The sequence below is a fragment of the Chiloscyllium plagiosum genome, chromosome 28 (genome assembly GCF_004010195.1).
Source record: "Chiloscyllium plagiosum isolate BGI_BamShark_2017 chromosome 28, ASM401019v2, whole genome shotgun sequence".
NCBI classification, from domain to species: domain Eukaryota; kingdom Metazoa; phylum Chordata; class Chondrichthyes; order Orectolobiformes; family Hemiscylliidae; genus Chiloscyllium; species Chiloscyllium plagiosum.
Window position 1 is genome coordinate 6,044,875 of NC_057737.1, and position 15,777 is coordinate 6,060,651.

Here is a 15,777-nt window from a genome sequence, read left to right on the forward strand (position 1 = left end):
AGTCGTACGAGGATAGTTTGAGAGTTCTCGGCCTTTTCTCGTTGGAACGGCGAAGGATGAGGGGTGACTTGATAGGGGTTTATAAGATGATCAGAGGAATAGATAGAGTAGACAGTCAGAGACTTTTTCCCCGGGTACAACAGAGTGTTACAAGGGGACATAAATTTAAGGTGAAGGGTGGAAGGTATAGGGGAGATGTCAGGGGTGGGTTCTTTACCCAGAGTGGTGGGGGCATGGAATGCGCTGCCCGTGGGAGTGGTAGAGTCGGAATCATTGGCGACCTTTAAGCGGCATTTGGATAGGTACATGGATGGGTACTTAATCTAGGTTAGAAGTTCGGCACAACATCGTGGGCCGAAGGGCCTGTTCTGTGCTGTATTGTTCTATGTTCTATGTTCTATCCTAGAGTATCAGAGTAACTGCCAATGTAACAATCCGTTCAAAAAGGGAAAAAGACATAGAAAAGTAACCATGGGCCAATTAGCTTAACATCTGATACAGGGAAGATTCCAGAATTATTATAAGGGATGTAACAGCAGAATATTTAGAAATACATAATTGGAGTCAGGATGGCTTAATGCAGGGAAAATTATGCCTGACAAATTTATTAGAATCCTTTGAGGAGGTAACAAATAAGATAGATAATGGGGAAACAGTAGGTATAATATATTTAGATTTATAAAGGGGTTCAACACATTGCACTACTTAATAAGAGCCAGTGGTGTTATGAGTAATATAGTGGCATAGATAGAGGACTGGCTAACTAATAGAAGACATACTTGGGTTAAGGGATGATTTTCAGGATGGCAACTAGTGGACTGCCGCAGGGATCAGTGCTGGGGCCACAATTACTCCCAATATTTATTCATAACTTGGATGAGGAAAGTGAATTTCTACAGCCAAGTTTGTAGATGACACAAAAATAGGTGGGGAGGCAAGTGTTGAGATGACACAGTCTGCACAGTTACAGACAGGCTCTGCAAGTGGGTCAAAACTTAGCAGATGGAATATAATGTGGGAAAATGTAAGGTTATGCACTTTGGCGAGAAGAATATTACTTCTCTATTGCAGCACAAAAGAATTTGGGAATCCTTTGCATAATTCACAAAAAGATAGCATACAAACTCAGTAAGAAATAAGAGTATCAAATAGAATGTTAACCTTCATTTTAAAGAAAATGGAGTTTAAATATAGGGAGGCCTTGCTAAATTTATGTAAGGCACTAGTTGGACTACATCTACAACACTGTGAACGGTTTTGGTTGCCTTATCAAAGAAAAAATGTATTGGAATTGGAGGCAGTCCATTAGGTTGGCCCTGTATTTGCTGGAGTTTAGAGGAACGAGAGGTGACCTTATTGAAATGTATAAGACACTTAAAGTCTTTAACAGACTGGATGCAGGAAGGGTGTTTCCCTTTGCAGAAAAGTCTAGGACCAGAGGATATAACCTCAGAATAAGGGGTCACCAAGTTAAGACACAGCTGTGGAGCTGGGGAGTTTTCCTCTCAGAGTGTAGAGAATCTGTGGACTTCTTTACCACAAGAGGACTGTCAAGTATAGGCCATTACATAAATTTAATGCTGAGATAGACATTAGTCATTATAATTATTAATTGTACTTAAGGGAATCAAGGTCTACGGGTTAAGGCTGGAAAGTGGAGTTGAGGATTGTTGTATCAGACTTGATTTTACTGAATCACAGAGCACATCCAGGTCAGAACTGCCTACTTCTGCACCTACGTCATATGGTTTTAAGATAACAGAAAGGTGATTCACTCCATTGGAATTCTATTTCATTTGAATGAATAGGGTGTTCAGTGGATTAGAATTCTATACAATGGAACACATTGGAAACAGACCAGAATTCTATGCATGTACCTAGTGTGTTTACTTTGAATGAATTATAATCATATTTTTAGAAACTTACTTTGATATTGGAACCACCTCCAGTATGTCAAGTCCAACACGTGGGTTGTGATTCAGCTGCTTCACAAAACCACAATCTACGACGTATCTGTACTTAAAGAGACAGGAAGTCTGTTAACTAATGTTACACAATTCCAGCAAGAAGTTCCAATCACAAAATGCAATCCATACTGCCTCATGAATGGACACTCAATTCTATGAGAATATTTCAGGGTAAAAATTAAATCTTTTACTCCTTGGCCGAAGTCCAGTTCTATTCAGTGTTACGTTCGTGTTGTAACTTTGGAGTCTATCATCTGGCACATCACTAAACAAACTTTTAAATGAGAGAAATACAGAACTTGCATTTATATAGCACCTTTCACAATCTCGTCATTCCAAAGCACTTTAAAGCTAATCAAGTACAACTGAAGTGTAGTCACTGTTGAAACATAGGAAACATGGCAGCCAATTTGCACACAGCAAGATCCTACAAATAAGGAAGGGATAACAATCAGATAATCTACTTTAGCAGTGTAGGGTTGAGATTAAATTTGGCAAAGATATAGCAGAGAAATGTTTTGCTTCAGGGGGCAGACAAGAGTCTCTGTTTAGTCTTGACTGATGGATGGCACCTCTGACAGTCCAGTACTCTCTCTGTCCTTTACTGAAGTGTTCACTAAGACTGTGTACTAAATGTTTATGGAATGCATTTCCCTTTATTGGCAGAGGTCCCTCAGCATTGATTAATAAGTCAGGACACAATCCTGTGAGGGAAATTGACAGACTTATTCATTAACATGATCTTGATAAAAGGACTTTGTTAAAGGGTGCGCAGGAACAGAGAGACCTGGATGAATATGTACATACATCATTAGAAAGTGGCAGGACAGATAGTGAGAACTGTTAATAAAGCATACAATATTCCAGATATCATTAACAGGAAGACAGAGTACAAGAACAGGGACATTATGATGGACTTGTATAAAATGCTGGTTAGATCTCAGCTGGAGTATTGTGTACAGTTTTAGGTGCCATACTATATGAAGGAAGTGAATGCATCAGATAGAATGCAGAAGAGGGTTTTGAGAATGGTTCCAGGGATAAGAAACTTCAGTTATAAGGAATGATTAGATAAGCAAAGATTAGAGAAAGTAGGACTGTTTATCTTGGAGAGGAGAAGACAAAGAGGCGATTGAGAGAAGTTTGCAAAATCATGAGGGTTCTGCACAGAGTGGATAGGGAGGAACTGTTCCAGCTCATAAACGGATTGAGAACCAGAGGGCACAGTTTGTGTTTTTAAAGAGAAACAAATGCAAGGCGAGATAAAGCTTTTTCACACAGCATGTGATTAGGGGTCTGGAGTGCACTGCCTGGAAGTGTGGAGGAGACAGGTTCAAGTGAGGCATTCAATGGAATATTAAGGTAATTACTTTAATAGTTGCAATGCACAGGAAAAAAAGGCAGGAAATTGGCACTAAGTCAAAATGCTCAGACAGCTGGTACAGAAATGATAGGGTGAATGGCTTTCTTCTGCACTGTAACAATTCTGGAATTTTATGAAATTTGTGTGTGTGGATATTTGGCCTGTTCAGTAATTCCCTCCATGGTCAAACAGCACCAATGCTCAGTCTCGACTTGTGTGTCATTTCCCAGTGTGACTGAAGGTACCACAGTCAGTTGGACAGATGGTGGTTGTGGAATAAGGGTGAGATTGTGGAGGGCAATCAGACTCCAACAGTAACATCAAGTCTTCATGTCATAGAGTCATACAACACGGAAATACACCCTTCCAGCCAAATCATCCACACCAACCAGACATCCCAATCTGACCAAGTCCCATTTGGCCCATATCCCTCTAAACCCTTCCTATTCATATACCCATCCAGATGCCTTTTAAGTGTTGTAATTGTACCGACCTCCATCACTTCCACAGGCACCTCATTCCATTCCCATACCACCTTATACATGAAAAAGTTGCCACTGATGTCCTTTTTAAGACTTTCCCTTCTCACCTTAAGCCGATGCCCTCCAGCTTTGGAGTCCCCCACCCTGGGAAAAAGACCTTGGCTATTCACCCGATCCATCCTCCTCATGATGTTATAAATCTCGATAAGGTCACCCCGCAGCCTCCAACACTCCAGGGAAAATAGCCCCAGGCTATTCAGCCTCTTCTTATAGCTCAAACATTCCAACCCTAGCAATGTCCCTGTAAATCTTTTCTGCACCCTTTCAAGTTTAATGACATCCTTCCTACAGAAGGGCGACCAGAATTGTACGCAGTATTCCAAAAGTGTACAGCTTCAACATATCATTGCAACTCCGATACTCAATGTTATGACCAATGAAGGCAAGGCACCAGCATCTTCTTCACTCCCCTGTCAACCTGCAACTCCACTTACCTTATTCCATCAATCGTCAGGGAAGTGGCTGCAATATTCGTAGCAACGACGCATTTCCGAATGTGAAGTGGAGCAGGAAGAAAAACCTTCCTCTGTTGATCTGATTAAGAAATTACAGTTAGGATAGAGATCAGAGTATCTTACATTACAACTAAAACAATGCTTCCATAGTCAGACACAGCTTATTAGCTTAACGTCTGGCTGAGAGAAACTCTAGGTGCTGAGCATGGGTGTGTTTGGTTCTGGTGTCCTGATCAAATGCCACAGGGCAGGTGCAGCACGGGGTTAGATACAAAGTAAAGTTCACTCGATACTCACCCCATCAAACAACCCCAAAACAGGAACAGCATGGAGTTAGATATGGAGTAAAGCTCACTCAACACGGTCCAAATAAACCTTCCCTAAGCAATTAGTGCACCAACTGGATACACAGTAAAGCTCTCTTTAGCAAGTGTACACCCAAACACTTGAGATGAGCTTTTGTATCTCACCAAAAGCATTTTTCTTCATTTTTCACAAGCATTAATCTCATCTGAATTACTCTAACAATTTACAATCAGTCTGTGCTGGGGGCAAATATCTGTCATCAACCCAACAGGAACCACTACAAGCTCCTTTCACTGAGAAGGGACAGAGACTGCAGAAATGGGTTGGTACATACATCACCCCCAACAGTTGAATCGAAGTTAAAATTCAGGTCCACAGCTTGGAAATCTGCACGTAATACTCAGCACATCCCATCCCTCCTACAATTACTCCCACAATCTTCAGTGTGTCAACTTTTTCTGTTCAAGGTAAATCCGGTGAAGATGTTTAAATTTGAAATCCTGTAAGGTCCACTGTCATAATCTCTTTGAGTGTTTGCTATCTATATCAAGATCCCATGACTAAAGGCGGAACCACCACATAGCCAACATAATAGTTGATCACGTTTAAGCGATTTCCATTTTCTCCCATTTTTCTGATAACCTGTCAGTGTTTAGCCGAGAGGGACTGATTCATGTTCACAGTCACCCTTCCCCAAATACAAAGTCCTCAGTCCCAGCTATGTCAAGGAGGCTGCATGCATGAGGGACCATGGCTCTCTCTTAGTCATGCTTTTGCTCCTTTTGTCTCTCGCTCTCTCTCTGTCCACCATGCCCACACCGTACGATAAAAAAACTGGGTAAAATGAAGGATAATTGAAGCACCCAACATGGCAGGATCTTCGCTCCTACATTTTCCGTCAGTCTTCAAACTCTCAAAATAAACCAAAGAACTGCAATTACTGGAGATCGGAAACAACTCAGCAAGTCTGGCAGCATCTGCTGGTCCAGTGACCACTCGGCTCAAAATGCTGGCTTTGCTTACCAGATCTGCTGAGTTTCTTCAGCAATTTCTGTATTTGTCTTCAAACTCACCTTTGGCTCACAAATATCAAGTGACGAAACCGTGGACAGGAAAATGAATAAAACAAATTACAAAAACAACATTATAAAATGATTTTTGCTGTCAGTGTTACCTGTTGACATAGACCCATATAGTGGCAGTATGAGCAGCCCTTCGATTGATCTATCTCTCACGTCATACCGGTAATTGATTGATTCTCCCTTCTGGAAAAGCAAGTCACATGCTCGCTCAATCTCAGACTGCCCTGGAAAACGAAGAGTTTAATAGCAGCACATGCTGAACTCATCCAAGGTAACAGAACAATTTTAATCATATCAATTTACAGACAGCAAGTGGCTACATGGTCTATTGTATCTCTTCGAAAGAGCAATTCTGATGAATCCCACATCCCCATTTTTCACCTGTAACTCTCATAATTCTTCACCATCAAGTACATTATCAAATCCTTTTTCAATTTAGGATTCAGCTTCCACCATCTTTTCAGACATCAATTACCTCGGAGTAAAATTTTCATCTCCCCACTAGATTTCTTTTTAAACCAATATATTTTTAATGTTGATGTCCTCCACACAGCAGGGGGAGTAGATTTACTCTATCAAGATCTTCCCAGAAACCTCTATTAGGTCACCTTTTTCGAAAGAAAATGGAAATACAGAGTTCTTAAAATTTGTTCTTGGATTGTTTGCTGCTTATTCTGAATTGTCCTCGAGAAGGTGGTGGTCATCCCTTGCAGTCTGTCTGTGAAGTACCATTGGAAAACATTCCAGGATTTTATACCTTCAAAAGAAGATTTTGTTTTTGGAAAAATTCATTTATGGAATGAGATCACTGGCATTTATTGCCCAATTCTAATTACCCAGAGGACAGTTATGAGTCAACCACATTGTCATAGTTCTGGCAACACACGTAGACTAAACCAGGTAAGGACAGCAGATTTCCTTCCCTAAAGGGCATTAGTGAACCACACAGATTTTTGATATCAATTATGGTTACTTGGTCACCATGTAGCCAGCAATTTCTGACATGTATTCAGCCTCCAAAATTGTGGGCAACACAGAAAAATCTAATTTATTAACCATGCCCCAACTTGCCTGACACAATGATGTGTTCAGGCATTTTGAGGGCTAGCAAGAATCTACAAAGTTGCTTTGGGTCTGGAGTCACATGCAAACCAGACCCTGTAAGGACAACACGTTTCTTTCCTTACAGTGTTTGAATTTGAAAGCTGCATGGTCATCTTTAAGGCTACTAGCTTCTCATTTCTATTTTCTTTTTCGTTTAAGCCAAAACGTTGCTCTTGTGACCAAACAGGCCGGTCAGCAATCACAAGATGCCACTCAGAAAAGATTAGAAATATAAGTTAGATAAGAGTTTTTGAATCGATAAACTTAGAGAAAACGTGAAATTAAATCCAAAATATTAGCAGAACAATTTAAAATCCAATCTCAAAAATGTTCCTGACATCGAGGCCTTTCACTGGCTGTAATCAGTGTTTCTTCAAGCACAGCAAAATTTCAGAAACTGGTCTCAGGCATAGTCAGCTGAACTGAATGGCCATGTAAAATTTCACCATGGTGCTGATCCAGTACTTTTCATGAACTCAGGAAGTCCTTATGTGCTTTACAACCAGTTAAATATTTTCAAACATTACTGTAGGAAATGAGACAGCTAAAGTGCTTCATCACAAAATTCCATAAACAGCAACATGTGAACTACCAAATCATCCGATTCAGTTATGTTGTTTGAAGGATACATTTTGACAAGGGCAACAAGGAGAACTCCCAAGCACTTCCACAAATAGCGACCATAAATGATAGGAACAGGAGTAGGCCATTCGGCCCCTTGAGCCTGATCGGCCATTCAATAGGATCACAGCTGTTACAACACAATTGGGCAGCACGGTGGCACAGTGGTTAGCACTGCTGCCTCACAGCGCCAGAGACCCGGGTTCAATTCCTGCCTCAGGCAACTGTCTGTGTGGAGTTTGCACATTCTCCCTGGGTCTGTGTGGGTTTCCTCCGGGTGCTCCGGTTTCCTCCCACAGTCCAAAAATGTGCAGGTTAGGTGAATTGGCCAGGTTGAATTGCCCATAGTGTTAGGTGAAGGGGTAAATGTTGGGGAATGGGTCTGGGTGGGTTGCTCTTCGGAGGGTCGGTGTGGACTTGTTGGGCCGAAGGGCCTGTTTCCATGCTGTAAGTGATCTAAAAAAAATTCCTCACGCCCATTTTCCTGCTTTTTCCCATGACCCCGATTTTCGACTGATTAAGAATCTCAGTCTTAAATATACACAAAGATTCTGTCCTCACAGCTCTCTTTGGCAACTAGTTCCAAAGACTCTCAATCCTCTGAGAGGAGAAATTCCTCCTCACGTCGGTCTTAAACTGGGGCCGTTTATTCTGAGAGTATGTCCTCTGGTCATCAGGGGAAATTCCTCTCGGCATTTACCTTGTTAAGCTCCTTAAGAATCCTTTGTTTCAATGAAATCACCTCTCATTCTTCACAACTCCAATGAGCAGAGTCCCAACGTGTTTAGCCTTTGCTCATAAGACAATCCCTCCATACCAGAGACCATCCTAGTGAACCAGAAGGAGACATCGTAGTGTGCAGGGTGGCCATGGGATCATTTACATCCACCAGAGGGAGCCTCAGCTTAATACCCCCACTCAAAAGATGGCACATCTGGCAGTGCAGCAGTCCCTTGGCATTGCAGTGAAGTGTCGGCCTGGTTTAAGCACTCCCGTCTCTGGAGCTTGAACCCCAGACTCAGAGGTGAGAGTTTTATCCATTGAGTCCAGATTATCTGGCCCACTGTAACATTTTCTGGAAAACTATGGAAAACGCATGTACACGTGGTGAAAGAGCAACTCTGATTGCTTCCACCACTTTGTGGTGTTGTGTGGAAGGTCAGTCTGACTGGTTACACTACAGACAATGGTTACACTGTGGCCCACCTGTTAAAAACACAAGGATGTCTCCTTCGGGCTCATTCATGTGAATATCCACCGTGATGTTTGCAACCTGAAAATGAGGAACACGGTAAGATTAAAGATAAGCAGCACACACTATTGTTCAAAATGAGTGAATCTACATTGATATATTCCCAGGACGTTTCAGTAATGCTTCCCAGTCAAGTGCCCTTACAGCACAATTACTGTCCAATCAGCAAGTGTGCCATCGGAATGTGTAGGGCATTCAGCCCCTCAAACCCTGCCCCTCCATTCAACACAACCATTGCTGATCAAACATTGATGCCCTTTATCCACCTCATCCCCACAACCCTTTCCACTGTTGGTAATCAAAAGTTTATCAACTTCTAGCTGAAACATACTCAGAGAATGAGCTTTCACAGCCCTCTGATGTAGAGAATTCCAAAGATTTAGGAGCGTCGGAGTAAAACAAAACGCTTTCATCTTGATCCAAAATGGCATCCCCTTTATTTTTAAATACCAGCCCGACTCCAGAACTCCCAAACCAGGGTAAACGTCCTACCTGCATTTACCCTATCCCTTGCAATACTTGTCAGTTCCAGTGAAATTACCTCTCAATTTTTTTAAACTGTACAGAGTGCAAGCCCAGTTTGCCCAATGTTTCTTAACAGGACAGTCCCGCCATCCTTGGATCAAGTCTGGTGAACCTTCGTTGCACCCCCTCTATGGCAATAAAATCGTGCCTAAGACAAGGAGTTAAATTCTACAAAAAGTACAGTCGAACTGAACTCTTGGACAATTAAAGCAAGACCTCATCACAGTCAGCTTATTTCATCCAGTAAAGTCACATGTTAAGACAAATGACCACCTGAGACAGAAGGCTAACTAGCCAGCGTTCTTGGTGCCGTTGATCAAACTGAAAACAGTTGCTAACGTGATGACAATCTGCATTTACGTAGTGGATGAACAGTCCCAAGATGATTCAAAAATGCCCTTCGTATAAAAGTTGACTCCAACCCAGAGGAGACGTTACAGCAGATGAGTAAACATTTGGTCAAAGAGAGTGGCTTTGGGAAATGTTTTTGGCAAGGATGGTAGGACACAGAGACTGAGAAATCTCACTGAAACATATCAGATTCTTAAGGGGCTTGACAGGGTAAATGCTGAAAAGGTGTTTCCTCCATGGGAGAGTCTAGGACCAAAAGGTATAGTCTCAGAATAAAGGGGCACTAATTTACGACTGATGTGAGGAGGAATTTCTTCTCTCAGAGGGTTGAGAGTCTTTGGAACTCCTTGTCACAGAGAGCTGTGGGGACAGAGTCCTTGTGTTTATTTAAAGTTGAATTGATTAGATTCTTATCAGTCGGGGAATCAAGGGTTCTGAATAGAGGCAGGCAAGTGAACATGACGAATATCAGCTCAGCCATGGTCCAACTGAATGGTGAAGCTTAAGAGGCCAAATGGCCTAATCCTGTTCCTATTTCTTATGGTCTTATGGAGAGGTTTGGGGGGGGGGGGGCGGAATTTCAGAGTTGGGTGCCTCGATGCTTTATAGGTTCAGCTGCCAGTGGTGGACAATGAAGTGAGTGATGCACAGGAGGTCAGAGTTGGAAGGATAGTATATCTCCCTATTTGTTTCTCATTGGTGCGATGGGGTCATTTACACCTAACAGAACCGATGGGTGTGGCTTAACATCCGTCAAAAAGATAGCACCGACAACAATGATAGTTTCACTTCTTTCATGTGTAAAAGTGAGATAACAGAGTTTTACGTGAATTCATGCAGTTTTTGAGCAAATTACAATGTAATTCTGCAAGTACAAATTCACCCCACAAACATATATGTATATGTGTGCATGTGGGTCTTTGTGTCTGTGTCTGTCTGTCTGGGTTGTGAGTGTGAGAGAGAGTGCTCTCACTCTCTCAAGCCTCCAACCCAGACACAGACACAAAGACCCCCATGCAAACATATACATATGCGTTTGTGGGTGAATTTGTACTTGCAGAGTTACATTGTACTTTGCTCAAAAACTGCATGAATTCATGTAAAACTCTGTTATCTCACTTTTTAGATTAGAATCAATCCAAACATCATGGCACAGACAGAGAACATGGGGGCTCACACCTTCAACATATTGTCCAGCTAACACCAATTGTTACAGTTAACATGAGAATGCAACTTTTAATAAAAGGTTTTGTGATTTACACATGAAAGAAGTGAAACTATCATGGTATTTGAACAGATGAAAGTCTCAACAGACAATCAAGGTATTTTTCAATGTATAATTTCAGTTACATCACACTGTAAACTTTTATAATAAACTCTGTGCCTTACAATTGTGTCCTCCACAACCAGCTGAAGGAGCGGCGCTCCGAAAGCTAGTGTGCTTCCAATTAAACCTTTTGGACCAGGTGTTGTGTGATTTTTAACTTTGTACATCCTAGTCCAACATCGGCATCTCCACATCACGACAACAATGTAGCTTTCCCTCAAAGCTAGAGTGTCAGCTGAGATCAAACCTTGATCGAGCACCAGCTTCCCAGCTGCAACACGAAAACATTACACACTCAATTGTCTGCTGCCAGCTAAGAGCCCTGCTCAAACTGGGAGGGCACTAAGTTGTTGGGATATGCTCCCACGCGCATGGATCAGGAAAAGCAATTAAGAGTCACCTCTTTCACCAAGCCCGAGCCCTCTTTGTCCTTTGGTCCAATCAGGTTGCAGAATATTTCCTCGACAGGGTACATCCTGCCAGACACGTGACAAACGGGGCAACCACCCAGGAATTGCGTGAGCTTCTCTACCTCCAGCGTCGCTGACATCACAATGATCTTCAGGGGCACCTCGCGCTCTCGCAACACTGGCGCCCAGGCCGACTGGCACCTGAGCAAACCAAAGAGAATATCCTGAGGGGAGACAGCACCCAGTGTTAGGAGGAGGAGGAAGTTTGGCACAATAAACCCCAACTATTTCTGCACACCTCACAGTTTTACATGGACCAGGCTGAATTCAGTGTTCAACGCAAAGGCTTTATACAAGTGAGTCTAAGATGTCTATTAACAGTGTGCATGCCTCATGGTAGAGACTATAGCAGACAAGGAGGGACATTTTAACTTGGGGTGGCTCCTGCATTCAGTCACTTTTTGGTTTTCCAGAAGTATTACCATTTATCAAAACCATTTTTAATTATTGATTGGATGTTTAATGTCAGATCAAACATCCATGTACCCATTTCATCAAAGCACTAATCCGTACCTCTGGATTACTAGTCCATCACCTCCACACGATGCAAGGCGGATTGGAGGAGGTGACAGCCTAGTGGTATTATTGCTGGACTGTTAATCCAGAGACCCAGGGAATGTTCTGGGGACCAGAGTGAATCTCACCACAGCAGATGGTGGAATTCGAATTAAATAAAAGACAAATCCAGAATTAGGAATCTAATGACAACCATGAATCCAAAACCCACCTGGTTCATTAATGTCCTTTAGGGAAGGAAACTGCCATCCTTACCTGGTCTGGACTACATGTGAATCTAGACCCACAAAAATGTGGTTAACTCCTAACAATTGGGGATGGGTAATAAAATGCTATCTAGTTAGCGATACCCTCATCCTGTGAGGCAAATAAAAAACAGGTAATGTGGGGGAAGATCCTGGAACTTCCCGCCTGACAGCATTAAGGCTGGACTGACACAAGGACTGCAGCAGTTCAAGAAGGTGGCTCAACACCAACCTCAAAAGGACAGCTAAGGAGCGGGGTCAGCGCTGGCACAGCCAGCAACACCCACATCCCATGAACAAATAAAAACACAAACCCAGCTGGTGGCTGTGCAAGTATAAAACATCTACAACGAGAAAACGATTAAGTAAATAAATCAAGCTCTCATTTAAAATCCAACTCTGCACTCTCAAATGAGACAGTATTTCCAAAAGCAAAGTTTCACATAACTGTGCTGAGGCTCCTCTCGTGGGCCTCGTCCAGGATGATGACGCTGTATCGGCTGAGGCAAGGGTCTTGAAGAATCTCCCGAAGCAAACAGCCATCCGTCATGTACTTTATTGCCGTCTCCTGGGGAAAAAGGGAGCTGCCATTACAATGGTATCTACAGCACAGCAACAGGCAGTGCTGCCTCATCCCACTTCAGCAAGGTGCAGAACAGTTTACTGCACTGCCTTTACTCGCCAGGCATTTCATTGAACTATTAAGACAATCCCCAAGGTCAGCACAGCATCAAGAAATCTCTGATCTAATGGCAGGCAGCTGCACGATGACAAACATATGAAACAGGAAAACAAAGTGGCCAGTTGGCCCTTTGAACCTGCATCATCACCCAGCATGATCATAGCTGATGCTCTACACCATCCCACGCGCTTCAAAAATCTCCAAAGTTCTACTGATCTGGGGCCTGAGCAGCAAATTGAGCAAAGTCAACGTCATTCTGCGCAGGAAATTGTGACCTGCTGTTGGTACCTCACCTCAGAGGTACAGTCATCAAAGCGGACCTGGTAACCCACTCTGCTACCTGGAGGACAGGCCATCTCCTCCGCTACTCGGAGGGCCACAGAAATCGCAGCCACTCTTCGTGGCTGTGTGACCCCGATGATGCCGTGTTGTCCGAGTCCTGAAATACAGAAAGAGGAAAAGCTTCACATGTCAAATTGGAAAGCCAATTGTCAAGCTGTGCGCTTCTCAAAAGGAAGAGAAACAGAAACATTTAACATATCCCTGATCCTGGGTTCAGGTAACCTTCGCCCTACGGATGGAGTGCTTCTGACCCCAGACCAAACTACCTTACCTTTTAGGTTGGATTTCCTGCAGTGCCCCAGCCAAGGGGCATTCCAGCCCATGGGAGGCTAGACCGCAGCAGGTGGAAGGCTGCTCAACTGCAGAGGCATCGCACCCCATCCATTAACGTCTGCCTTGGTTCAGTGGGTGGCACTCAGGGTTAGCAAGTTTCAGTCCCACTCCAGCACATGATGTCAAGCATGATCTCCCAGGACACTACAGAGGGCGTGCCATGCTACTGGAGGTGCCATCTTTCAGACAAGGTGTTAATCCAAGACCCATCAGTCTGCCCACTTAGATGGGCATACAGGATCCTGTGACACCACCTTAAAGTGGTGAGGGGGAGTGCAGTTATTTCCAGTGTCCTGGCTAATCTCCCATTGCCTTGAAACGGGAATGATATTTAAGTTACAGGAGGAACTTGTTCACAGACCTTTTTAAACAGGGGATGGGGGAACGATGTGGAGGTTGTTTTGCACGATTACCACGTGGTCACGGTCGACTAGGAAATCATCCTGCCCTACGTGTCTCAAAAGGGTTTGCAAGTTGACGATCAACCAATTTGACTGTGTCAAAAACTCACTCACCAGGGCCATCAGCTTCTAAGGTGGGACTTGAACCCTGGGCACCCAACCCATAGGTGGGGAGGCTATACATTCCATCACCAGACCTCCCACTCCTGACCAATATTTATCCCTCAGTAAACATCACAACCATCATACCACTACTCATTGGATCTTGCCATGCACACATTAGCTATCATGTTTCCAACATGATATCAGTGATTCCTGGTCAAAAGTACTTTACTGACAGTCCCCGTGACTTTCTGAATGTCCCAAGATTTGGGAACGATGTTATGGAAATGTAACTCTGGTCTTACCTGCCTGGTACAGGTACTGCGGTAACTGTGTGGTCTTCCCACTGCCTGTTTCCCCAGTCACAATCAGGAAGGGATGGTCTCTGACCGCCTGAACCAGCCGCTCCCTGTGCCGGTGGATGGGTAGTGACCCAGACCCAGCTCCCAGTTGGCTACCCCCTGACACCACCTCCCTTTGGGAACGAATCTGTCCTTCTTCCCTCTCACGGGGCATCCTGCCTCAGCCAGGGCTCCTCACTGAGTGTCCACAGTACTCTGTATGGTTCTTCTCTATCCTTTGGAATGTGCCTTTTCCTGCTTTTCAAGTTAAATTTCAACACCACCTCCCTTTGGGAACGAATCTGTCCTTCTTCCCTCTCACGGGGCATCCTGCCTCAGCCAGGGCTCCTCACTGAGTGTCCACAGTACTCTGTATGGTTCTTCTCTATCCTTTGGAATGTGCCTTTTCCTGCTTTTCAAGTTAAATTTCAATCCTCTCCCTCTCTCTCATTTCCCTTTCTCTCTCTCTCTCTCCTTCCCACTTGTTTCCCTTTGTCTCCCTCCTCTTTCTTTCCCCTTTACTCCTCCCTCCCTCTTTCTCCTTTGCTTTCTCTCTTCTTCCCTCCTCTCCTTTTCACTCACTCACTCCCTCTATATCTATCTATCTATCTATCTATCTATATATATCTCTATCTCTATCTCTATCTCTATCTAATACACACTTCCTCCACTCCTTTCCTCCCTCTATCTGCTGCTTCAGGGCAACAGGAAACACCAACCAGTCGCACTCTGATGACAACATGAACCCAATGATAAACAAAGAATGTGATGAGGGAAAGTGAAGCCACAAGAAGCTGCTGCCTCACTGTTCCGCCCTCTGCTGCCTTACTCCAGAATAGCATCCTCTACTGTGAACACAGGGAACCTGAACAGGACTCCCCTCCCAAAATACATAGCTGTGAGTCAGGGTGTTAAATCACTGCTCATTTACTGTCACTGTCTCAATGTCCTGGAACTCTCTCCTTAACAGTAATCCTGGTGTGCTGGAAGAGCACAGCAGTTCAGGCAGCATCTGAGGAGCAGTAAAATCGACGTTTCGAGGAGGTTGAACAGTTCATCCACTTTCCGCAGCTACACTGGCACCACCCCCCACCTTTTCCTCCGCTACATCGATGACTGTATCGGCGCAGCCTCGTGCTCCCACGAGGAGACTGAACAGTTCATCCACTTTACCAACACCTTTCACCCCGACCTCAAATTTACCTGGACCGTCTCAGATCCTCCCTCCCCTTCCCAGACCTTTCCATTTCTATCTCGGGCGACCAAATCAACACGCACATTTACTATAAACCAACCGACTCCCACAGCTACCTGGACTACACCTCCTCCCACCCTGCCCCCTGTAAAAACGCCATCCCATATTCCCAATTCCTTCGTCTCCGCCGCATCTGCTCCCAGGAGGACCAGTTCCAATACCGTACAACCCAGATGGCCTCCTTCTTCAAAGACC

The 15,777-nt window shown here is 43.8% G+C and overlaps 1 protein-coding gene across 6 annotated transcripts in view; it reads right to left on the reverse strand.

The window, feature by feature from the left end:
• dhx40 (DEAH (Asp-Glu-Ala-His) box polypeptide 40) overlaps nt 1-14,835 on the reverse strand; it is a 40,343-nt gene extending 25,508 nt beyond the window's left edge. The window contains exons 1-9 of one of the 6 annotated variants that reach the window (XM_043718138.1): nt 14,612-14,835; nt 14,292-14,457; nt 13,102-13,247; nt 12,575-12,694; nt 11,296-11,529; nt 8,647-8,713; nt 5,808-5,939; nt 4,307-4,406; nt 1,927-2,013 (exon numbers count right to left, since the gene is read on the reverse strand). In XM_043718138.1, the coding sequence (XP_043574073.1) occupies nt 1,927-2,013; nt 4,307-4,406; nt 5,808-5,939; nt 8,647-8,713; nt 11,296-11,529; nt 12,575-12,694; nt 13,102-13,247; nt 14,292-14,457; nt 14,612-14,656 (1,097 nt within the window). In that variant the 5' untranslated portion in view covers nt 14,657-14,835. The other 5 variants (XM_043718139.1, XM_043718140.1, XM_043718141.1 and 2 more) reach the window with 5 other exon arrangements.
• Nucleotides 14,836-15,777: the final 942 nt, after the last annotated feature.